At 47.4% G+C, this 22,532-nt stretch overlaps 1 protein-coding gene across 8 annotated transcripts in view; it reads right to left on the reverse strand.

The window, feature by feature from the left end:
* Positions 1 to 22,532, reverse strand: part of LOC119163616 (uncharacterized) — a 68,531-nt gene that overhangs the window by 17,583 nt on the left and 28,416 nt on the right. For 7 of the 8 annotated variants that reach the window (XM_037415655.2, XM_075873335.1, XM_075873334.1 and 4 more), the window contains 9 exons: positions 21,830 to 21,930; positions 19,231 to 19,398; positions 18,059 to 18,210; positions 16,843 to 16,999; positions 15,947 to 16,144; positions 15,353 to 15,424; positions 15,175 to 15,243; positions 12,401 to 12,564; positions 10,541 to 10,634 (listed from right to left, as the gene is read on the reverse strand). In XM_037415655.2, coding sequence (XP_037271552.2) covers positions 10,541 to 10,634; positions 12,401 to 12,564; positions 15,175 to 15,243; positions 15,353 to 15,424; positions 15,947 to 16,144; positions 16,843 to 16,999; positions 18,059 to 18,210; positions 19,231 to 19,398; positions 21,830 to 21,930 — 1,175 coding nt within the window. The remainder of the gene's footprint in view (positions 1 to 10,540; positions 10,635 to 12,400; positions 12,565 to 15,174; positions 15,244 to 15,352; positions 15,425 to 15,946; positions 16,145 to 16,842; positions 17,000 to 18,058; positions 18,211 to 19,230; positions 19,399 to 21,829; positions 21,931 to 22,532) is intronic. The other variant, XM_075873331.1, reaches the window with a different exon arrangement.

The following is a 22,532-nucleotide window of genomic DNA, read 5'->3' on the forward strand; positions in this document are numbered from 1 at the left end:
TTTTCTTTATAACGCCGGAGGATTGTGGTATAGTTTGTTCGGCTGCCGCGAGTAGTACGCAGGCGGTGACTGTCTCGTTCATTTCCTCTATGCTTAGGCCATCAAGCATCTCTTTTTCTAGGGCAGCTTTTTCAGTGAACAGTGGCCAGTCTGCCAGATGTAGTTTCCAACGCGGTGGTCGGGATGGAGTGGTGGGGAGGGTTTGTGTTAATTTTATGAGAGCAGGCGTACGGTCACTGCCGTAAACATTATCTATCACGCTCCACTTTAGGTCGCAAAAGAGCGACGGTGAGCACAGCGCTAGATCTAAGCAGCTAGTGGCTCCTGTGCTTGGGGAGCAGTAGGTGACGATACCAGTATTTAAAAGACATATGTCATTGTTCAGAATAAAATCTTTGAGGGTTTGTCCTCTGGTGTCAGTTGTACTGCTTCCCCAAAGCATTCCGTGCGTGTTAAAATCTCCTGCAATAACAAACGGTTCAGGCAGTTGGTCCAAAATATGCTCTATATCTTTAGTTGTAAAATGCGTGTGTGGGGGGATATAAATGGAACATATGGTGATAGTTTTGTGAGCTAAAATGGTAACGGCCACGGCTTCAATGTGACTGTTGAGGGTGATCTATCTCACTGCAATACCACTTTTGACGACAATAGCCACGCCGCCGGACAACCGGCTAGCACGGATGCGATCGCGCCGTACTACGGTAAAACCTCTAAGGAAGTTGGTGTGTTTTTCTCCCAAATTGGTCTCCTGTAAGCACATAGCCATTGGAGAGAGACTACTTCGCAAATCTTTTATGTCACCTATGTTGTGACTGAGTTCTCTACAATTCCAATGGAGAAGAAGAGCCATTTTGGGCAGTGAACTTGAGCGGAAAAGTAAAGTTAGACTTGATTTGTTGGCGATAAAACCTTGGTGACGTGTGTGTGATACTAAAGTCAAAACAGAATGGTACCATAACCTTTCAGGTTATGGAAAATGAAACTTATTTTACGGGGCTTTTCGGAGGCCCTGTAATTTGTCTTTTGTCCTTTTTGGAGAGGTCGAGAGAAACTCGCCGCTCCTTTGGCGCTGCAGGCGCCGTTTGACTGGCAGTTGTGTCTATAGCTTCATGAGAAGCGTTGGGCCGTCGTTCTGCCAAGCGATCCCTGGGCGTTGTAAGCTTCGGCTCAAGATACGAAGCCTTCAAGCCCTCTACACCGGATGTCAACGGGGCTCCCGCAGTCTGCCCGTTGCCCTGGCTCGTGCCAGTGCATGTCGACGCCTGTGGTGGGGCCTTGTTGGCCGAGGCCGGAGCAGTCTTGGCTGCTCCTGCAGTAGGGGCAAACGGCGGTCGCTCCAGCACGCTGTGTGTAGCTTGGGCAGCCACCTGGTGCCGTCGTGGTGCTGCCCCCAGTTGCACCACTTCAGCAAATGATTTTGTTGCATAGTAAGGAGAGACCCGATGCCTTGCTTCGCGGAAACTGATGTTGTGGGTGACTTTGATCGTAATAATTTCTTTTTCTTCTTTCCATGCTGTGCAGGATGTGGAATACACCACGTGTTCCCCATCGCAGTTCGCGCAGTGGGGTTCGGCCTTGCAGTCATCATCTGTAGAATGGCCTGTGGTACCACACCGTGCACAGGTAAGCTGCCCACGGCAACTCTGAGAAGCATGTCCGAATCTTTAGCACTTGAAGCAGCGCCGCGGATTTGGAATGTAGGGTCTCACAGACAGTTTTAGGTAGCCGGTAACTAATTCATGCGGTAGTGTGGAGCACCCGAAGGTCACAATTATGTGCTTGGTTGGAGTTTCTTTTAAAATAGAGGTGTTGTACGTCGAGAAAGGTTCAGACGTAGCTTGGCAAAATGTCCTTTATCAGGCAGGTCTGGCTAATGGCGAGCGGCGTGCGCGAGCTATTCCTGCAGCCACCGATCATCATCGTCTTCTTCGTTGCCCGCAGAGCGTCCGTTACTCAGATTCATTAATTCATTACATTACTCCCCGCGAAATAAGGAGCCATCCTGGCGACCTATGGACAAGTAAACACGGGAGGGTCATAGCAGGGCTTAAGTCTCGAGACGTGGACAATTTCCTGGCCACGACGACGTTGGTCAGAAGATGGTTCCAGTGGCTCGATGAGGTAATTCACCGGTGACGTTTTTTGTAGCACACGATATGGGCCGTGATACTTGGGGACCAACTTGGTAGAAAGGCCAGGTGTAGCAGAGGGAACATGCAGCCAGACGAGTGAACCTGGATCGTAGGAAGTGGTGTTATTTGATGCGTCATGGTGGTGCTTTTGGCGTCCTTGGTCTTGGGTTGTGAATGCTCTTGCCAGTTGGCGGCATTCCTCAGCGTATGTAGCGGCTTGAGACAAAGTCGTGGACTCTGAGGAGTCAGGTTTGTACGAAAGAATGGTGTCCATAGTGCAAGAAGGTTCGCGTCCGTAAAGGAGGAAAAAAGGAGAGAACCCAGTAGTGCTTTGAATGGCGGTATTATAAGCGAACGTGATAAACGGGAGCACTCGGTCCCAATTGGAGTGGTCTGACGAGATATACATAGACAGCATGTCACCAAGGGTGCGGTTGAAGCGCTCTGTCATTTCATTGGTCTGGGGATGATAGGCGCTTGTAGTGCGGTGAACGACGTGGCACTCACGCAGCAATGCTGTGATGACGTCTGACAAGAATACGCGACCACGATCGCTCAGTAACTCCCGAGGTGCTCCATGACGTAATACGATGTTGTGAAGAACGAAAGTCGCAACGTCTTTTGCTGTAGACGAGGGAAGGGATGAAGTTTCGGCATACCGCGTGAGATGGTCGACGGCAACTATGATCCAGCGGTTACCGTCAGCAGTGTTGGGAAGGGGACCATAGATATCGATGCCGACGCGGTCGAATGGTCGGGATGGGCATGGTAAGGGTAGCAAGGTACCGCTGGCGTGACAAGGGGGAGTTTTTCGTCTCTGGCACGTCGAGCAGGCCCGAACGTATTGTCGTATAAAACGGTACATGCCACGCCAGTAATATCGGAGACGTATGCGAGAATAAGTCTTCAGGAAACCTGCGTGGCCACATTGGGGGTCGTCATGAAACGTGGAACAAATTTCGGATCGCAGATGACGTGGAATCACGAGTAGCCACTGACGTCCACCGGGTGCGCAGTTGCGTCGGTACAGCACGTCGTCGCGAGTGGCGAAGTGCTCCACTTGCCGACGCAACGTGCGAGAAGGGGGGGAAGCCGTCCGCCCAGCTAGGATGTCTAGAATCGAAGCAACCCAAGGGTCCTTGCGTTGCTCAGATGGCATGTCGGCGATGGTGACGGCAGTGGCATCACAGGTTATACTTTCGCAGCAGTCCGGGTCCGGGGGTAGAGGCGAACGGGATAGGGCGTCTGCGTCCGAATGTTTCCGGCCGGAGCGATAGACCACGCGAATATTATATTCTTGGAGGCGTAATGCCCATCGGGCGAGGCGACCGCTTGGATCCTTCAATGACGACAACCAGCAGAGGGCGTGGTGGTCAGTCACGACGTCAAAAGGGCGCCCGTACACGTAAGGTCGAAATTTTTCTATCGCCCAAATAATGGCGAGGCATTCCTTTTCAGTGACAGAATAGTTGCTTTCGGCTTTGCTAAGAGTTCGGCTTGCGTAGGCAACCACGTACTCTTGGAAGCCGTCTTTCTTCTGTGCAAGAATAGCGCCTAGCCCGACACCACTAGCGTCGGTGTGGATCTCTGTGGGTGCCGATGGGTCGTAGTGTCGCAGAATAGGCGGCGACGTGAGGAGGCGGCGCAGTTCATTGAAAGAGTCGTCACAGGTGGCAGACCAGGCTGAAAGGTCTCTGGAGCCGGCGAGGAGCTTGGTCAAAGGAGCGATGATCGTCGCGAAATTGCGGACGAAGCGCCGGAAGTAAGAGCAAAGGCCTATGAAGCTTCGGAGCTCTTTCATGGTGGTCGGTTTGGGAAACGCTGAAACGGCTGTAAGTTTGGCAGGGTCAGGAAGAATGCCGTCTTTTGAAACCACGTGGCCAAGGATCGTAAGCTTTCGAGCGGCGAAATTGCACTTCTTCAGATTCAGTTGCAGCCCCGCGGCAGAAATACACGCGAGGACTTTCTCGAGGCGGGTTAAATGGGTTGAAAAATCAGTTGAAAAGACGACAATATCATCTAAATAACAAAGGCAAACGTTCCATTTGAGGCCTCGAAGGATAGAGTCCATCATCCGCTCGAAAGTAGCTGGCGCGTTGCAGAGGCCGAAGGGCATCACTGTGAATTCGTAAAGCCCGTCGGGCGTGATGAAAGCAGTTTTTTCACGATCGGCCTCTGCCATGGGTACCTGCCAGTATCCAGAGCGGAGATCTAAAGAAGAGAAAAATTCGGCTCCCTGTAGGCAGTCCAAGGCATCGTCAATGCATGGCAGCGGATAGACATCCTTGCGCGTGATTCGGTTGAGACGCCGGTAGTCCACGCAAAACCTGATGTATCCGTCCTTCTTCTTCACCAACACAACTGGAGAGGCCCAGGGACTGCTTGACGGTTCGATTATGCCACGTGTCAGCATGTCGTCAACCTGTTCATTGATGGCACGGCGTTCGGTAGTTGACACACGATATGGACGCTGCCGTAATGGCGTCTCTTGACCGGTATCTATACGGTGTACAACAGATGACGCTCGACCTAAGGAAGGCTGATTGTGGTCAAACGAGGCTCGAAAACGCTGTAGGGGCTTGATCAGCTGTTTCTGCTGCCCAGGCGTGAGGTTACAATCGATGGACTTGCGGAATACATCCATAGGTTCATTAGCGTCAGTTGCGGGTGTAATGGCACAAGTCGGTAGAAATGGCTTGTCTGGATAGATCGGGTCTTCGAAAATACAATTTAAAGTCTCGAGGCTTCCCAGACACTCACCGCGTAGCAGGATGTACGGGCAAGCAGAAACGTTGCACGCATAAAGTACCGCCGAACCATTGGAAAAGTTGATGACGGCAAACGGGAGGACGATGGTTCGGTGTTGCACACTAGCTATAGTTGGTTGGAACAGGAGCGTCGAGTTAGTGGCAGCAGGGGAAAACACAGGCACTAGGACGGCGGACAACGGCGCGATGCGGACGTCAGCTGCGGCAAACACTTTCGAGGGACTGTGGTGGTCGATATCAAGGCACGGATTCGTCAACGTGAGTTCAGCACGAGCGCAGTCGACGAGGGCCTGATGGGTAGAAAGGAAATCCCATCCTAGTATCACGTCGTAAGATGAACGTGGGAGAACAACAAAGTTGACGGCGTACCAAACATCTTGAATAAGAACGCGTGCTGTGCACTGAGCTGTCGGCGCGATGAAATGGGAGGTGGCTGTACGCAGAGCAAGATTCGTAAGCGGCGTTGTAACTTTTCTCAAATCGCGACACAGTTTTTCACTAATTACAGAAACGACGGCGCCTGTGTCGACAAGTGCACGTACAGCAACACCTTCTACTAGCACATCAATTTCGTTGGGCGGACAAAGAGGAGGTCTTAGAAAGTTCGACGACGACGCAGTTCTTGCCTCCGGAACTGCGGCTGTCAGTTTTCCTCTCGAGCGGGGCTCGTGCGCCGAAGCATCGGGGAGACAGATCGGCGACGGGGTGGTAATGACCGGCGAGAATCGACGGGGCGTCGTGGGGACAATGAGTCGGTGATAGGAGAAGATGGTCGCTGGGGATTCTGGGCAGCCTGGTAATTTGCAGAATTCCCATGGTCTGGAGGCTGGAAGTTGCGACGGCGACAGTAGCGTGCTATATGTCCCATGAAACCGCATGCGAAACAGATGGGTCGATTATCCAAGGTGCGCCATGGGTTAACGACAGAAGGTGCAGGGGGCGAAACGGGATGGGGTGCCGTGTATGTAGGCAGCGTCGTAGGGTAGGAGGACCCGGTGCCCCGGTATGCGCCAGAGACAGGTGGGGCTGGGGGTCTAGCAACGACGGCAGCGTAGGTCAGCGGCGTAGGGACAGGTGGCGATGGGGGCAGTGCTTGCGTGACCTGTGTCTCAATGACCTGGCGTAGACGTGGGTCTAACGAGGTAACTGGCGCGGATGCTTCGGCCACAAGAGAAAGCTGACGCGCAACTTCCTCACGAATGAATTGTTTGATTTGGGGGAGTAAGACGGTGTGTTCAGCAGCGACGTCGTGTACGAGGGCGGAAACTTCAGCCGTATCTTCTGCGGCCCTGCGCGTCGAGACACGCTGCTTACGCAACTCGTCATACTCCTGACACAGGTGGACAACATCGGTGACGGTCTGTGGATTCCTAGCGACGAGCATCTGGAAGGTGTCGTCGTCAACTCCTTTGATGATGTGCTTGATTTTGTCGCGTTCGGTTAGAGATTCATCGACGCGCTTGCAAAGGGACAAGACATCTTCAATGTAACTCGTAAAGGTCTCGTCCTTGCGCTGGACTCGACTACGGAGACGCTGTTCCGCGCGAAGCCGGCGCACGGCGGGACGGCCGAAGACCGCGGAGATGGTGGTCTTGAAGGCGGACCAGTTGGTAATTTCGCCTTGGTGGTTCTTGAACCAGAGGCTGGCCACATCAGCGAGGTAAAAGCGCACGTTTGTGAGCTGGTCGCAGACGTTCCACTTGTTGGAAGCGCTTACGATTTCGTACTCGACGAGCCAGTCCTCGACGTCTTGTTCATCGTTGCCGCGAAAAATTGGTGGGTCGCGTTGCCGAGGCGCGCCAGTACAGTAGACTGTCGTTGGTGAGGCAGCTTGAGAAGGGCCAGGAGCAGTCATGGTGAACGGTGAGGGTAGCGTCCGATTGCGAAGTTCCAGGTTGATGGGAACCCCGGCACCTCCACCACTTAAAATAGAGGTGTTGTACGTCGAGAAAGGTTCAGACGTAGCTTGGCAAAATGTCCTTTATCAGGCAGGTCTGGCTAATGGCGAGCGGCGTGCGCGAGCTATTCCTGCAGCCACCGATCATCATCGTCTTCTTCGTTGCCCGCAGAGCGTCCGTTACTCAGATTCATTAATTCATTACACTTTGTTTTCTCTTCTCACTACGATACGCTGTACGTGAATGACATTTTCGTCCTTCCAGCCAGCCAGAAGCTCATCACTTGTTATGTCTTTTAGGTCATCGTCTGACACAACGCCTTTGACAGTGTTCATCGTTCGGTGCGCAGAGACGGTTACGGGCTTGTCCCCAAACGCTACTAATTTTTCTAGTTTCTGAAACTGTGTCTTGTCTTTAACTTCTACCAGCAAGTCCCCGCTTGCCATCTTTGTAGCCTTATAGCCAGTTCCGATAGTCTCGGTTAGGCACCTGGACACGAGGAATGGGGAGGTGTTGCGAGCTTTTTTTGTCAGAGCTTTCGCAATGAATAACGTGGTACTTAGGGAAATGATCTTGTTTTTCCGAAATCGGCATTACGTTTGCTTCGGTGCGCCACCTTTTGAAGGGGTGATCAATGGAGAAGGGGTTTCGTGATCCCATAGAAAAGTGCAGTTCGTTCAGTAATGGCGCCTACCACCCACCACGGAGCCCAACAAGGGGACGTGGCAGAACATGTAAACATGTCTGCACAACGCCAGTTGTACACCACTGCCATAACCTAATATATCTACCCAAGTTCGGATATTTACACCAGGTTAACCCTTGCCGCCAGGAAAAATTGGAAGTAAGATGAAGTGAGGAGAAGACAGGAAAGATGTAAAGTGAGAATGAAAGACGAAGATGTAGGGAGAGAGAGATAGGAAAAGGCGACTGCCGATTTCCCCTGGGTGGGTCAGCCCAGGGGTGCAGTCTACGTGAAGCCCGGGCCAAAGGGGTGTGTTGCCTCTGCCGGGGGGCCTTAAAGGTCCAATCACCCAGCGTCAGCTCAACCCCCAGGATCCCTTTTTTCCCGGACACGGCAAAGCCACGCACGGCTAGGCGTGGGAGGGAGTCAAAACTCCCCCGTTAGCTCGGGTCCGTGGTGTCGCTACACACCAAACGCCTACTTGCGCAGGCGCCCCTGCGGGGATGTGTATATATATATATATATATATATATATATAGTCTAGTAGATCCTCCGTGAGCGGTCACAACGTGGTTTATTTCGACGTTTCGGCCTAGAGCCTGGCCTTCATCAGGAATAAAGATACAGTATGTCGGTGCTCAGCTTTATACAATCTCAAATCAGAGGGCAAGGAAAAAGGAAAAAAAAGGAAAGAAAAAAAGAAAAGAAAAGGAAAGAAAAAAAAGAAAAAGAGAAAAATAATATACGGTGGACGCCCCTCGGGTGCCCCCCTTCCACTTTTCCCTCCACTTCCCCCCCATCTCTCCCCCCCTCTCCCCTTCACCTTTCTGAAGTCAGCGGTCTGTGTATGTTTCCGTTCACTAGCGCATTCCTCCCGATCAGACGGCCCTTCCTGGCACTGGCGGTTCGGTGTGGGGCAAAAAAGAGCTTTTCAGGAAGTCCTAAGCCTTTAACTACCCGGGGTCCCGTAAACAATTCGTCGTAGAAGGACGGGGGCCGCGTATTGTGGCAGAGGCTGGTCAGCGGGCATTTTAGGAAGTTCTAAGCCTTTAACTACTCCGCGCCCTGTCAACATTTCGTCGTAAAAATAGGGGTGCCCCGTATTGCGGTAGGCTGTGCAAGCGCGTGCAATGCGAATTCCTGGCCCGCTTCTAAATTACGCGTGTCATGGGGGCCTCCCAGCATGTCTCCCCACATAAAGGGAGCATATATATATATATATATATATATATATATACATATATATATATATATATATATATATATATATATATTACTTCCTTAACAAGTTGTTCAGGAGCTACAGATATGACTGATCTCGGAAATACTTTTGTGAAGCATCCCAACTGGTCATCACGTGTCAAAGCATAACCAAGAAAAAAAACTACATTTCAGAATTCAGATTTTAGTCATTCTGGATATCCGTATTAATATGTTGTTGAAATCCTGATGCCGAATCCCCTTCAGGAATAACTTAGACGTCAGAATAACCTATACGTCAAAACCTATACGTCAGACATTTTAAACAGCGATGTAAGCACACATTTTGCCCCTTAAACCCAATCCTATTTTTCATTGTGATAGCAATTATACAGACACTCTCGGCTGGATTTCGCCATTAGCGTAGACGTTATGCATCGCATATGTATACGTATCTATACATATGAAAACGCAAGAAAGAAAAAAAATCCCAGAAAAAAAAGACTCCAGCGAGCGGAATCGAACGTGGGACCTCCACGTCGTGATTGCGAGGCATTAACCACTGAGCCACCAAGAGCTACCTCCTTCAATGTTCAAACGGCAAGATATTCATATCTACCACTTACCGCTGTTGGTGGGCATCTTCGGGGGGAACTATCGTGCTTTCAGCACTATCAGCAAGATGGCGCAGTGAGCGCGCGGCAGCTCTCATCTCTCATGTGTACTTTGACCCACGTAGAGAATAAGCGGGTTATGCTCAATCGCGTGCCCTTCTCTTGCAGTGGGGAGAATTGTAAGTCTTGGCTAGGCTTTGGGTTTCGTCGGAACGATTCTGTTGTACTTACCGGGTGCACAAAGGTCACTGCAATCGCTGCACAGCCTCAGTTTGTGAAAAGGGCGCGCTTTTCAGACACAGCAAAGTAACAACTGATACGCTTATTCGCATTCATCTATACCTGTGAGTATGTTTTGGGCGACATTTGTGCGTGAGAAATGCAGGGCACGTTTCTATCTGCTTGCCATTCTGCGTGTGACCTTCCAATTTGTTGCTATCGCGTTCATTGCTTCACCTTTGCGGCAAAGCTATGACTTTTTTCGCGGTCTCGGTCCTACCAACAGTAAATTTAGCGACTGCAGACACGCTAAATTAGGTGAGTTCGATATGCCTAATCTCTTAAGTAACTCTTATGATAGTCAATGTCCCCCAGCAGTCTTTGATGAAGCAATCCCTCAAATGACCCTTTAAGACTGTCAAAGCAGTAGGGCAAGGCCATAACTTCCACAAAGCTTGTGCAACATAATTTAAGCATCATGTATAAAGGGAGCAATAAGCATTGGAAGGTTACCCTCTTCCCAAGCCATTTTTTTTTCTCGCCTCTGTTTCATTGTGCCGAGTGGTCAGGAACATAAGCTGAGCCTTACACCAGACTCCACCAGCAGGCCGCAAGTCTCGAAGGGCAAGCTTCACATTTACACTCAAACCTCGATATAACGAATCATCGGTTATAACTAAATAAGTGAAGAATGCTCAGCCATATGTACAGTGCTACAAATATATGCTTATAACAAATTTTCGGATATAACGAAGTATTTTCATGGAAAGTGTGAATTTGTTATAATGAGGTTTGAGCGTATTTGATTGTGCCAGAGCAAACCCAGCCATTCGCATTTTTTTCTCCAGCACAAACAGTAGGAAGCCAACCAGATCGATCGTGCCAGTGTTGTCCCGAGACGATGCCGCACCCAGAAACAGCCGTGACTAAGCAATCGGCACGACAGCAGCTTCAGAGGTGACTTGAAGACGGGGTGCATCCGTGAGAATGTGGCAGCAAATCATCGACAAAATTTACGTGCCTTTTTGAGGACGTGGAAGGAGCTCTTGCGGTGAATGTTGTCTTCGATGGCTTTGTTCAGGGCTGATATCCACTCTTCTCGTTCCTCTGGCGAGCTTCAGAAAAAATAAATAAAGAGGTCCCAATCAGGATCAATCCCCTTCAATCATTGAGGCATACAGCAATATAGAGAAAACAGAGCCACAATTTCAATAAGTGGACAAGAAAACTGTTGCCCATTTTTCGCATTTCTGGCTCAATGATGTCCAGTATTTACTCAAGCAGGGTAACTTTACTAGTAAATCAGTAGGCTGACTTGTCGATAAAGTTTATTGAGTCACCTAGTAGGATTTGACATGGGCACCGAGTGCCTATGCCCAATTCTACTACTACACTACAACCTCATCACAAACTCACATTTGCCACGAGAATACTTTGTTATATCCAAGAATTCGTTATGAACATATATTTGTAGCAATGTACCTGTGACAGAGCCAGTTTTCACTTACTTCTTTATAACCAATAATTCATTATATCCGGGTTTGCTATATCGGGGTTTGAGTGTATAGTTGATCAGGAGTGGCCATAAACATATTGTGAGTAGAGCAGTGAAAGACAAACATCACTGCAGGATTTGATGCTCTTTCATACGTGGCAAAAGTTGCTAAAGGCAATGCCTGCACTGTGAACGTTGAGACAGTCTTGGCCAGCAAAGCAGCCTAAAGGAGCGATCCTTGGATTAAACTGTACCAGGTGTTCAAAGTTAAACTTTATGGTGTTCTTTAAATTTGGCACTGGAAAGAACATGAAAACCACCTTTGCAGATAACTTGTGTATCCAGAGGGACACAGAGTGAGCCAATAATTCCGGCTGTCAGTGGCCAAATTAACTAAGATTTCATAATTAACTTTTCAGTGACTGCAGCAGACGGGCATATCTGTATTGAAAAGTTGTAGCCAGTCACGTTTCCACACTGTTACATGCAAAATAATTTTTCTAGCTTGTCTGTGCACCGAGATACCCCACAGCAAAGTTTTGTGTCCTCCTGGATACATAAGTTATCCGCAAAGATGGTTTTCATGTTCTTCCCAGAGCTGAATTTTAAGAAAACCATAAAGCTCAGCTTTGAACACCTGTTACATCGTTTTCCAAGTTGGAGAAACTACCACACACTTAAGACTAAGCATGACTCTCTAGCTTTGTTAAAATTTGGTGGATAAATATGTAGATGACTTAAAATTTCACTGAAAATCAATTAGAGCTTAGCCTTTGTGAATTAGGCTGCACTGATGAAAATATACTATTGGTTTTAAGGTGTACTCCATGTATTTTGTGAAATTCCCACATCTTCCTGTGAACTACTTCTCTGTATAAGTGCATAAAAGCTGTCTGCGCGCCAAAAGGGTCTCCAAACTTTTGCATCAATAGCAGCCGAGAAGAATAGTTATACAAAGTGGTTGTTGTTTACAAAGAAATCCAAACAGCAGTGTTGCAAGATGTCTTTCAGTGCCTGCATGCGACAGCCAAGGTCATCACAGGAACGGTGTAAGCCAGCGAATGCATCAAAGTTTCGAAAATACCATTTCAACATTCAAGTGGGTTTCAATGTTTACAGAACCGCTATAAATGGTAAATACAAAGCGCACATTAGTCTCCATTCACACGGCTGTCTAAGGCTCGATGAGCTCATCATGAGACAGCGTCTTTTTGCCACTTTTTCTTCGGAAATGGGACCCTAATAGAGTCATCAGCATATGCAAATGTTACTGGCATGCCATTTTTTGAACGTGAAGACCGTGTCTTGTGACAAACTCTGATGTAGTGGCAAACAGAGCAAGAACCACATGAATAGAGGGCAAAAAGACCCTCGCTAGTCGCCCACCTGGCAGATAAGATGAAAGAACGCTTTGTGGTGTAGACGCTGAACTCGTTCTGGTAGTCCTGCTGAGGAGGCACCATCACCTTCATGCCAGACAAGGGAAGCTCATAGTTGACCCTGTAGAACCCCTGGGGCGTTGGCACTAGATACAGGAGACTGTCGCTGAACTGTCGGAGACGAAAGAGAAACAAAGCTAAGACAGCACTCAATCCAATACAGGCATCCAAGCAGAGCCACGAGTGGAGAGCGCAAAACAGTCAATTCGAGATAAAATCGCTTGTAAAATTAATGCTAGGAACACTGGATCTAGCTTAACTTAACGAGATACACTCAAACCTCATCATACCAGAGCTGCACCTTACACGAAAATAGGTTCGTTATATCTAAAAAATTCATTATAAAGGTTTATTCTAAACACTATTTACTGCAAGACTATTTTTTATTTACTTCATTATAACCGGCATATTATTATTTTCAGCTTAGTTATACAGTCGAGCCCGCTTACGAATGAACCCGAGTCTGACGCGGCATCCGTTAGCTGTATCCCGAAGTTCGTAGTAAGTGAAACACAGCTTTTAAAAAAGTTGCGAGTGAAAACACAAACTTTTTTGCCCAAAAAAGTTCGTGATGCACATGTTTCGAGGAGCAGAAGCGATAAGGACGGTCTCTAGTTTATTTCAAACAGCAACGAGGTTGTTCGCCGAGGGCCGTGGCATAAGCTGCATGAGGGACTGGCTCCAAAGTTTCGTCGTTCTCGCAATTCGATTCCACCAAATGGCTTTAGCCACGTACTTCATTCACAATGCTCTAATCCGTGCATGGTTCCGCGGTGTCGGCATCACTATCGGCCGTAATGAAACTATTCAATCAGATGTTCCACCCGCTCTCCCATGTCGGAGACGACGGCACGCTGCCACAAATCACCACCGAAGTGATCCTCTTCGGAAGCTTCAGGCTCGGCATCCGGCCCGACGTCGACGAACTCGTCCTCGCAAGAACAGTTTCCCGTGCATGTAGCCGTCACCACCGCCCACGAAATATTCAGCATCTCCACAACCGAATACCGGGACGCCTGGACCGGCACATTCACTGCCAGGTGGTCAACAGCTATGAGCAAGCGCTCCGCAATGCGGCTCCTAACGCGCGGATTACGCTCAAGCCAAGCAGTCACACTTTCGACGTTTTGTTGAGCCGTGGGAAAAGCGTGCAAGACCTCCCGTCAGCCATCCTGATCACACACGCACACCAAGAGCGAGCTAGACGCGCACACACGACACACATGCCAGATCGCGTGGAATAGATCTGGGCCCGTTTCTAGTCAGAAAACAAAACTAACTCAAACCAGCGTGGCTGGCATCGCGGAGCGGTGGAGACGGTTGAAGGGGTTGTTATCAAGAGAGGAGAGCAGATTTACGAGAGAGTTGCGATAGAGTGAAGAGAAGGGAGGACACGGCGGGAGGGTGACCTTGAAAAGCAACACATGCGGGAAGGAGGTAGGTCGGTTAGCTTGCTTGAAAGGTCCGCAATATGTGTACGTAAAAAAACTTGAGAGTGCCTTCGCGCACAGAAGTTAAAGCACGGCCACCTGGATCGACGCACGCAGCGGTGTTCAAAGAATCGGCAGTCGTGGTCAAAAAATCATTTTGTTGCGCCGGCGGGTTTGCGTGGCCTCACCGACTTCAATATTTTGCGATTCATTCCATGCAAATTAACAGCCGTTGTCACGCTTTCGCACGCATGCGGAGGGCATGCTGAGCTGAGTGCGAAGTGAGCGAGAACAGGTCCTAAACACAAAACAAATCGCAAATTATCAGAGTCGGTGGAGTAGCGTATGCGCATGCACTAGACGATCGGCGGTGGCCAACGATGTTGGCAAATGGTCTGGTCACTCCAGGCCGGCGACACCAATGACAGTACTAGCGATTAAAAACAGTGGAGATGGCCGACCAGTCTTTGAAAGATCTGTGGCATTGTGAAAACACGGGCCTCGTCTGGCGATGCAGGGTGCTCAGAGTAGTGGGGAGGGGGGGGACAAAGCACGGAGGGGTGCGTAACGAAAAGCAGTCAGGGAGAGCAGCAACTAGAGTGGCGCGGAGGCAGGGTCGGCGTTTAGTAATAAGAGTGTATGGGCACCTCGCCGATGCCTGATCGGTGGCCGAAAGTGGTTTCCCGAAAAGTTGGCTGAGCGCAGACCCTGTTCGCTGTAACCGATCGGTAGTGCTCAGAGACGTTCGTTGTAAGAGCGATTTTGTGCCATTGAACCAATGTATATTTTCACGCTCACGTGGATATTGTTCGTTCTAACCGAAAGTTCATTTTAAGTGGGGCCGTTATATGTGGGCTTGACTGTATCAAGGTTTCAATGAGCCCCTAAGAGCAAGAGCCACAGATGCTACTTGTGAGCAGGGATCCCCAAAACATCAAGTTTGGAGTCATCCCTTCGCAACACCTTTTGGCAAGTGCAAGTTACATGTACTAACTACATTTTTTTCCCTCTCACCTGATCAGCTTCACTCGAACCCATGATAATGTGTACTGATGTATGTTCAAACTAGACTGTAGGATAGATTTTGATCAGATAGCAACACAGGATGATGATTGATGACTAGTGATAGGACCTGGTCTCCGAGTGATTGGCTTACTAAAGCAACCACTAACGACGAGGAGGCTGCTTACTCACTGACATGACCAAACCGCCAAAGTCAAAATGAGCGACAACCGATTCTGGTGCCTACATGCTCACACGCAGTGCTAGTTAATAATCAGTGAAAGCGTACCAGAACGAAGTACCTTGGCTGCATCTCCTTGCGAGAGACCTTCATCAGCTCACCTTCCTTCAAGAAGGCCTGCGGGAGAACAGAGAAAAAAATTGTGACAACGGTGTAGGACACAATGCCAAGCAGTGCACTACTAAACTACAGATACATCCGCAACAAAAATATTTGCTTCGCTCACCCTTCCTGGTTTGAGCACTTCGTAGCGGTTAGAGATCCTGTTTTGGAGTGACATGAGTTTGGAGAAGTTGTCCTGAAAAGAGACGTAAATGTAAAATAACAACACACATGCCCCGACAAAATCGAAAGAGATGGCAACAGTTTAGCAAGAAGCTTCTTTTCATTTTTCTGTCGAGTAACATTATGCTATTATCAGGCGGATAACTTTCGATTTCACGAAACTCTGTCCGTGTGAGGATCTTAGCACAACTTATTGCTATATTATGAGTACACACGCTTGAAGTTGTCAGCTATTTGTGCCTTACTTTGCGGCCTCCTAGCTTCCCAGTTAACTCGGATGCAAAACGTTGCCATGGGAAAGCAATCAGTCCATGTTTCGATCCCCAAACCAGGACAAATTTTTTTTCGAAATTGAGAGGGTGGTTTTTTTCTAGTAGCCTTGTGCAGGGGGGCTGCTTATCTTTTGTTTTTTGCCATGCCATAAAGCAATGTAGAATAGCCATCTTGTCATTTCAGCTCAACAATCGAGCCATAGCACAGCTTTGAATCAACAATGAAAGTTCAGTGTAATGAGAGGACCTTCTAAAAAGCTCACCCCAAGCTTCATGGTCTCATTGGCATGCTCGGCCACCTGGGAGACTATCTCGAGAGCGGCGCAGGCGTCGCTGTACTCGGGCGTCTCCACTTCCAAGTTCTTGACGTAGTCGGTGAGCAGGAGCCGGTACTGAGGTATCCGCTGGATTGGCTTGAGCATGTACTGCGGCAGGGTTAGCTGCCGGCAGCGAGGGCTTTGCTGCGAGGACACACAGCTCGGTCACGAACCCTTAAAATCAGAAGGTCGTAATACGAAAAACTACTAGCACCGAAAACGTTGTAAAGAATGAAGAGAGAAGCAGTACAGAGTATTTACAGCAAGAACCTTGCTACTGACTTCCCCACAACATTTCTGAAAGCTAATGGGGATTGACCGTAAAGCTAGGTCTAGATTTTGCAGAACACACTTCCCAATAAGCAGACCCAATAATTGCTTAAACTTCAAGGGTTTTCTTTTTTTTGTAACGGATGATGACTGAGTGGGAAGTCCATTCAAACATTTTTTACGCATTTCAGTTACCTATCTCAAGCCCTTTCCCTACACTGTATGTGCATGCAAAAGTGCTTGATGCCACAGAAGTGAGCAAACATAATCGGATGTAGCATTTTTGCCAATACCTTTCGGATGGGAACAGCAACACTCAAACCTCCTTACAACAAAATTTCATTTTACACGAAACTAAGTTTTTTATACCCAAATATTCATTATAAAGGTATATTCCTAACACTACACCTATTGAAAGAGTAATCTTTTCATTTGCTTTGTTATAACCGATATTTTGTTACATCCAGGTTCGTTTTATCAAGGTTTGAGTGTATGAGTGGTAACTATGAACACTAAAGCAGTAAGGCTAGCTCGAGGCTACTGCCACAGAGGACAGTGAAAAATTTACCAACCTCGAAAGTGCGGACAACCTTCTGGAACTCGGGGTACTTGCGCTTGGCCTCCTCCAGAGCAGATGTCATGGCCTCAAAATCCTTGATGTATGACGAGTACAGCTTGAGGAATGGACCCATCTTGATGAGGACGTCAGCCACTTTCTCCCTGCCTTCCCTGTGAAGACGAATTCGCAAAGCAAGAAGGCAAAATATCAACAGGCAGAAAAGAAAGAACACCTAGTTGCAGCTGGGGGAGACTGTTGGCAACTCGACGGTGATCGATGCAACAAAACTTGGAAGCAGGCAAATTCATTCAACAAGGCTCTACAATTGACTCGAACACCTACGATCAAATGTAACATATCTGAGATGTGCTCACACACCCTAGGCACTTGTCTAAAACAAAACTGCTGTGTGTGTCAACGGACACAATAAAATTGCAACACCAAGCCGCTGCACTGCCTGAGACATGGCGTTATCTGACCTTTGCACTACATGCCCTGTGCCATGTCCATTTCTTTTTCTTGATTCAGGCGAAGATGTGTTTAACGCCCACTTGTTCCCTGACCCACTCTGCTTTCTTACTGTCCCTTGATGGGGCCCTGCAACACTATTTGAGCACAGTCAGAAAACCCTGATGATCTGCGGTCGAGGTTCCTGAGAACATGTTAGCCAAACATTATAGCACAGAATGCAGCCTGGAATTCACAATTAATTTGCAAACTTAGCTAGACATTTTCCGCTCTTATCTCGAGAAACAATGCCATAAACCCAAATGACTGCATTATAAACACCAAGTCCACAACCACTGGCTGATTTGTGCATCGCGAGCTGCAAAGTTACTACGCTGCTGAAAAATGTTCTCACAAGCTTATATGCCTGCAGTCACCACACTTAAACTAAGCTGTGTGTTTGAAGAAGAAAAAAAAAACATGCCCAAGTTCATGGCATGCGCCGACGAACAGGCAAAGCTTCTCCCTGCCTTGTCATTTCCCCGCCAACTTGCTGTCAGCAAGCGTACTCGTGCGAAGGGGGAGAAAAAACACTCAAAGCGTGCGACGAATCCCTGCAACTCTGCTCGTACTTGACACATGCCAAAAATCTTTGTGACAGTCGATTCGCGAGGCGATTCACTCCATTGATGAAGCCATTCTATGATTACCCACAAAGGTTGCACGGCTTCTTTAGGGTCATGCAAACAGGTCAGAAAGACACAATCGAAATAAGGACCCACCAGTTGTCCACCCGCTCCTGCAGCTGCCCAAGGAGCTCCTCGTTCAAGTCTACCAGCTGGGGCAGGTGTTTCAGAATCTGGTCCAAGACCTCGTCGGGGACAATCGGCGAACCGCGCTCCTCGCTAGCTGCTTGTACAGCTTTCTTGAAGTCCTGTGAACCGAGCAAAAGATCACGATCAATCTAAAGCATGTCAAGTGGTGTGTCTAACAGTCACCCCTTAACAATCTTAACCATGGGATCGACAATTTGTCATTTCACTCGATCGGCAGTCGCAGAGAAGCAAATTGCAATAGTACTTAGTAGGATGCACCTCGATGAAACTGAAGCGACAGGCATATGCCGCAGTTCATCGAAATGGCATCCCATACATTTGCTGAAGTAGAAATTAAAGCTGCCGTAAATAGTAAATGAGGTGTACGCCCATTTTACATACTTAAAAGCCCCATGCTCTTTCACATGATGCTTTGCCTCTTGTTAGCAAGTCATCTTCACTTTACATGTCTCTTTAGCACCGTGGACATGATATTTACCCCTTTACGGGTGCTTCCCGAACCCGGGTAACAGTCCTAACTTATAACTTCTTTAGTCGTCAGATATCATAGTGGAAGGTACACAAAAGTAATATGGCCTTTTCATTACCTTCCAAGCGTAATTATGCAATATGAAAGCAAACAGCGGCGTTCTAGTTGTTTTTGTTCCGTGAGTGCGTTTCTTGCACTGTACTCTCGTAATTACGTACCAACACACTCGACTCCGCCCCGTTATTCTAACCCTAACTTTTGGACAAAACAACACTTCAAAATTCTAAACTGAGCATATGACGGGAGACCAAGTCAAAGACTTCAACATTGCATTGTGTCTGCATCATCCTTTTTACGCTTCTCCTGTCGTCGGCGGCGATTTAAATCTGAAGCTTGGTGTACCAACGTGTTGCCCAATTGTCCACTTTAGCAACAGTAACACAGTTGGGTTATAAGGGTCGCTGAAAGTTCAGCGTAGAAGGCAAAGAGTTGGGCTAATTGGTACTAGCTGACTTGAGACATAACAACATAGTGCACAAAAAGACAACAAACCAGGTGAACAAACGGGCAGGACGTCCCACTTGGTTATTCTCCAGTCATTCTGTCCACTATTTTGCTATGTCTCAACTCAACGTAGATAGTTGGTCACCTTGTTTAGCAGGTGCAGGGCATCGACGAAGACCTGTTCCGAGCTGGCTATCTCCCGAGCAATGTACATGCACTTGCGCTTGCGTCGGTGTCGGGCGGCCTCGTCCAGCGACATGTTCCGCGTCTCCTCCCCATCGCTCTCATCTTCCGATGATCCCTGCCAGCTCACCTGAGGATGCAAAGAAGCGAACGAAACGAGTTGGACAATATACATACCGACATCTTTCTTTTAGAAAAGAACTATCTTAATTGGTCACACATATGAGTGCTAAAAGAAGCTTTAAATTAACAATGAACAATGTCCATCATCATTGTCATCATCATAATCATTGCCAGTCTATTTAGGCCCACTGCAGGACGAAAACCTTTGCCACTGATCTCCAGTTTACTATACCCTGCGCGGGTCGATTCCATTTTATCCCGACAAATTTTTAAATTTTGTCACTCAAATTTTAATTTTGTCACTCAAATTTTTTAATTTTGTCACTCCTTTCTGCTTTTCTCAACTGCATTTCCCATCTCTTGGCAACCATCCTGTTGCTTTTGCTGTTTTTTAGAAGTGTGGCAGTTTGGGCTAGTTGGTATGACATGATGATAGTTATAGTGCGAAAAAAGAACGGCGACAAAGGGACAAGAAGGAGCCACTTGTTGCCTTTCCTATGCAATACGTGGGCAGCCCAGGTCCACTTCTTTCACTTGGTGCCAGCTAGAATATTAAGTACACTTGTTTGTTCCCTCCAACAGCTGCTAATTATGGCTGTGCTTATTCAAGCTGGTAATAGGACTGTGTATACCCAAATTAACCAATGTAATCAAATGCAAATATTAGAAAAAGTGGGTTTTAAATGTTAATAACATGCGACATATATTTGCATTTCTAAAACGATAACAAATGCGAATAATGCACTGGTTTTGTATGATGCAATAATGATTCGGGCTTGTATACACGTAGGGAGATATGTATTGAGATGTTCACGTGCCAATAAAAACATTAACGAAAGTTAAAACATGTAATAACACTACCTTATGGAAGAATAGGCTTAAACAGGCTAGACACACATTTTTTTGTCTCGCTCAGGAATCCAATGGGTGTTGTATTTGTTATGAATATATTTCCCAATTTCATATAAAATTGTCAAATCAAGTACAAATTCAATATAGATCGAATGACATGAACTATTCGATCTGTATTCGCACACTTGAATATTCGTGCACTCCTGCTAAGCATTGTATGCAACAATTACTGCTCGAGCATTCTCGAAAATATGACAATAGCCGCTAAACAAATAAAATACTTGAACCGTGACAAATTAGTCCTTTGCACAGCTCCCCGCCATGTAAACCGAGATATGAACGTTCAGTGAGATAACTGCGAAAAGGGAGCTACCAAACAGAAATAGCAACAAACAAAAACATCCTGTGACGAACACAGAGGAAATACGAGGGTTACGACAACAGACACTATGGCAGGTCAGTGAGATGGTCTGTGTGGGCATTTAATCACTACTGCCCTGTGCATATTGAAAAAAACTTGCTGTTACAGCGTTGAAGACAACGCACCACATTTTCTCATATCTAAGCATTGCGTACCCTTCTCTATTTGAATTCCCAGCACAATAAAAGATAATGAAGGCATTTAGGCTTCGAGCAACTCTACTAGAGAGAAAAGTCATTCCATTTTGAAAACTATACACGAAATCATTTCAGCTAGACTAGCCAGGCTAGGTAAACTCATAATGATTATGTTCCCATAGAGTCATCAAAAATGAGTAAGAATAGCTTTATAAATTGTGCCCCCCCGCCCCCCTCGTGACTCGATTTGTGAAAAGTGAATTATTAGCAGCGCTGTCCTGGCACACCATATTTGGTCTTGCATTGCTAGCACTGGTAAGCACTGACTAATGCTGGGTAGTGTTGCTTAAGGCTGAATAAATAATTGCCAACACTATGTTGCTATTGCAAAAAATCAATTGGCATTGGCTAAATCACGGGTAAGTGTTGGCTATTGTGGGCTATCTGCTGCCGTAGCAGAGGCATTGTCTTTATCCAGTGCAAATCCAATAATGCTTACACATATACATGGACAGCCATCTGGCTTGGTTCAGCATGAATCATTTTTCATCACTGTGCATGCAATCACGTGCACATGTGAAAATTTTGAATACAAAAGATTTTATAAGTTTGTAAGCAGTTATCAAAAACAATAAAAAATATAAATACAGATTTTTCTAACTTATATGCACATGCAAAAACCGAAAATTCTAAATCTGCAAAAAAAAAAAAGAAGACAGAATTTGTCTGAGTGCGGTTACATTTTTTTGAGACACAAACAGGCATACGCACAAAATGCTCCTTACTTTAGTTAAGGTCAAAAAAGAAAAAAATCACTGTTATCTCAATATCATTGAGCGAGAAAGCAATGAGGTGTTGAAGAAGCAATAGCCACAGCCCAGCTAAGTGCTATATTTAAGCAAGCAGGTTCACAAAGCATATCACCAAAGAAAACTCTTGATGTTACATGAAAGCAGCTTCAGTGGCTACACGCACAGAACTAGTGAAGAGACTATACAAAAGGCTGGACGACACACACTGCTTCTCACCTCTGAGGCAGATGAGTGGGTGCTGGGAAGGTCCTTCCGAGGCATCAGCGAAGGCGAGTCCTTCTCTCCCGTCAACCGGTGCTCCCTGGATTCGCTCTCTGCTGCACGCACAGAGAGCCGACACGACACCTTGTAGATCCCCGTCGGCACACGGCCGGTGGACGTGCCCGCCGCATAACAGATGGCACTCGAGCCCCCGCGAGATATCTCTCGCCACGCAAACGCAAAACGGTTAACCGGCGGTCCCAGCGTTGTGCAAGAACGCGGGCAGTCGTTTGAGGGAAAATGTTAGTTTACAAGAGAGAGAAGTAAAAAATTGGCACAGCTTTGAAGCGGTGCGATCCACTTAGAAACGTACACACAAACTGAAACGCATGCTTGGGACGAGAGTGCACGTGTGTTTCTTCTTCTTTTTTTTACCCTCCTCCCCACTGAATGCAGCAACGACCTTGCCTGTTCACCCAACACGATGGGTTTCCCGGCGTGATAAGATAAGAAGGCCTTGTAAAAAAAAGAGACTACCATTAGAGGGGGAAAAATATGATGCAAGATCAGCAGCGACCATTTATTATTTTTTTTCTTACACTCCTTTCAATGGGATACTCTGCGGTTTGCAAGAGACTGCAGAAGTTCCATTTTAAATGTACGTGGACAGAGAATGCGCTGGGTTGTAGGTGAAGGCAGCATTGCAATCGCAGGTTGT

Source organism: Rhipicephalus microplus, chromosome 9 (assembly GCF_043290135.1).
Source record: "Rhipicephalus microplus isolate Deutch F79 chromosome 9, USDA_Rmic, whole genome shotgun sequence".
In the NCBI taxonomy this organism is placed as follows: Eukaryota; Metazoa; Arthropoda; class Arachnida; order Ixodida; family Ixodidae; genus Rhipicephalus; species Rhipicephalus microplus.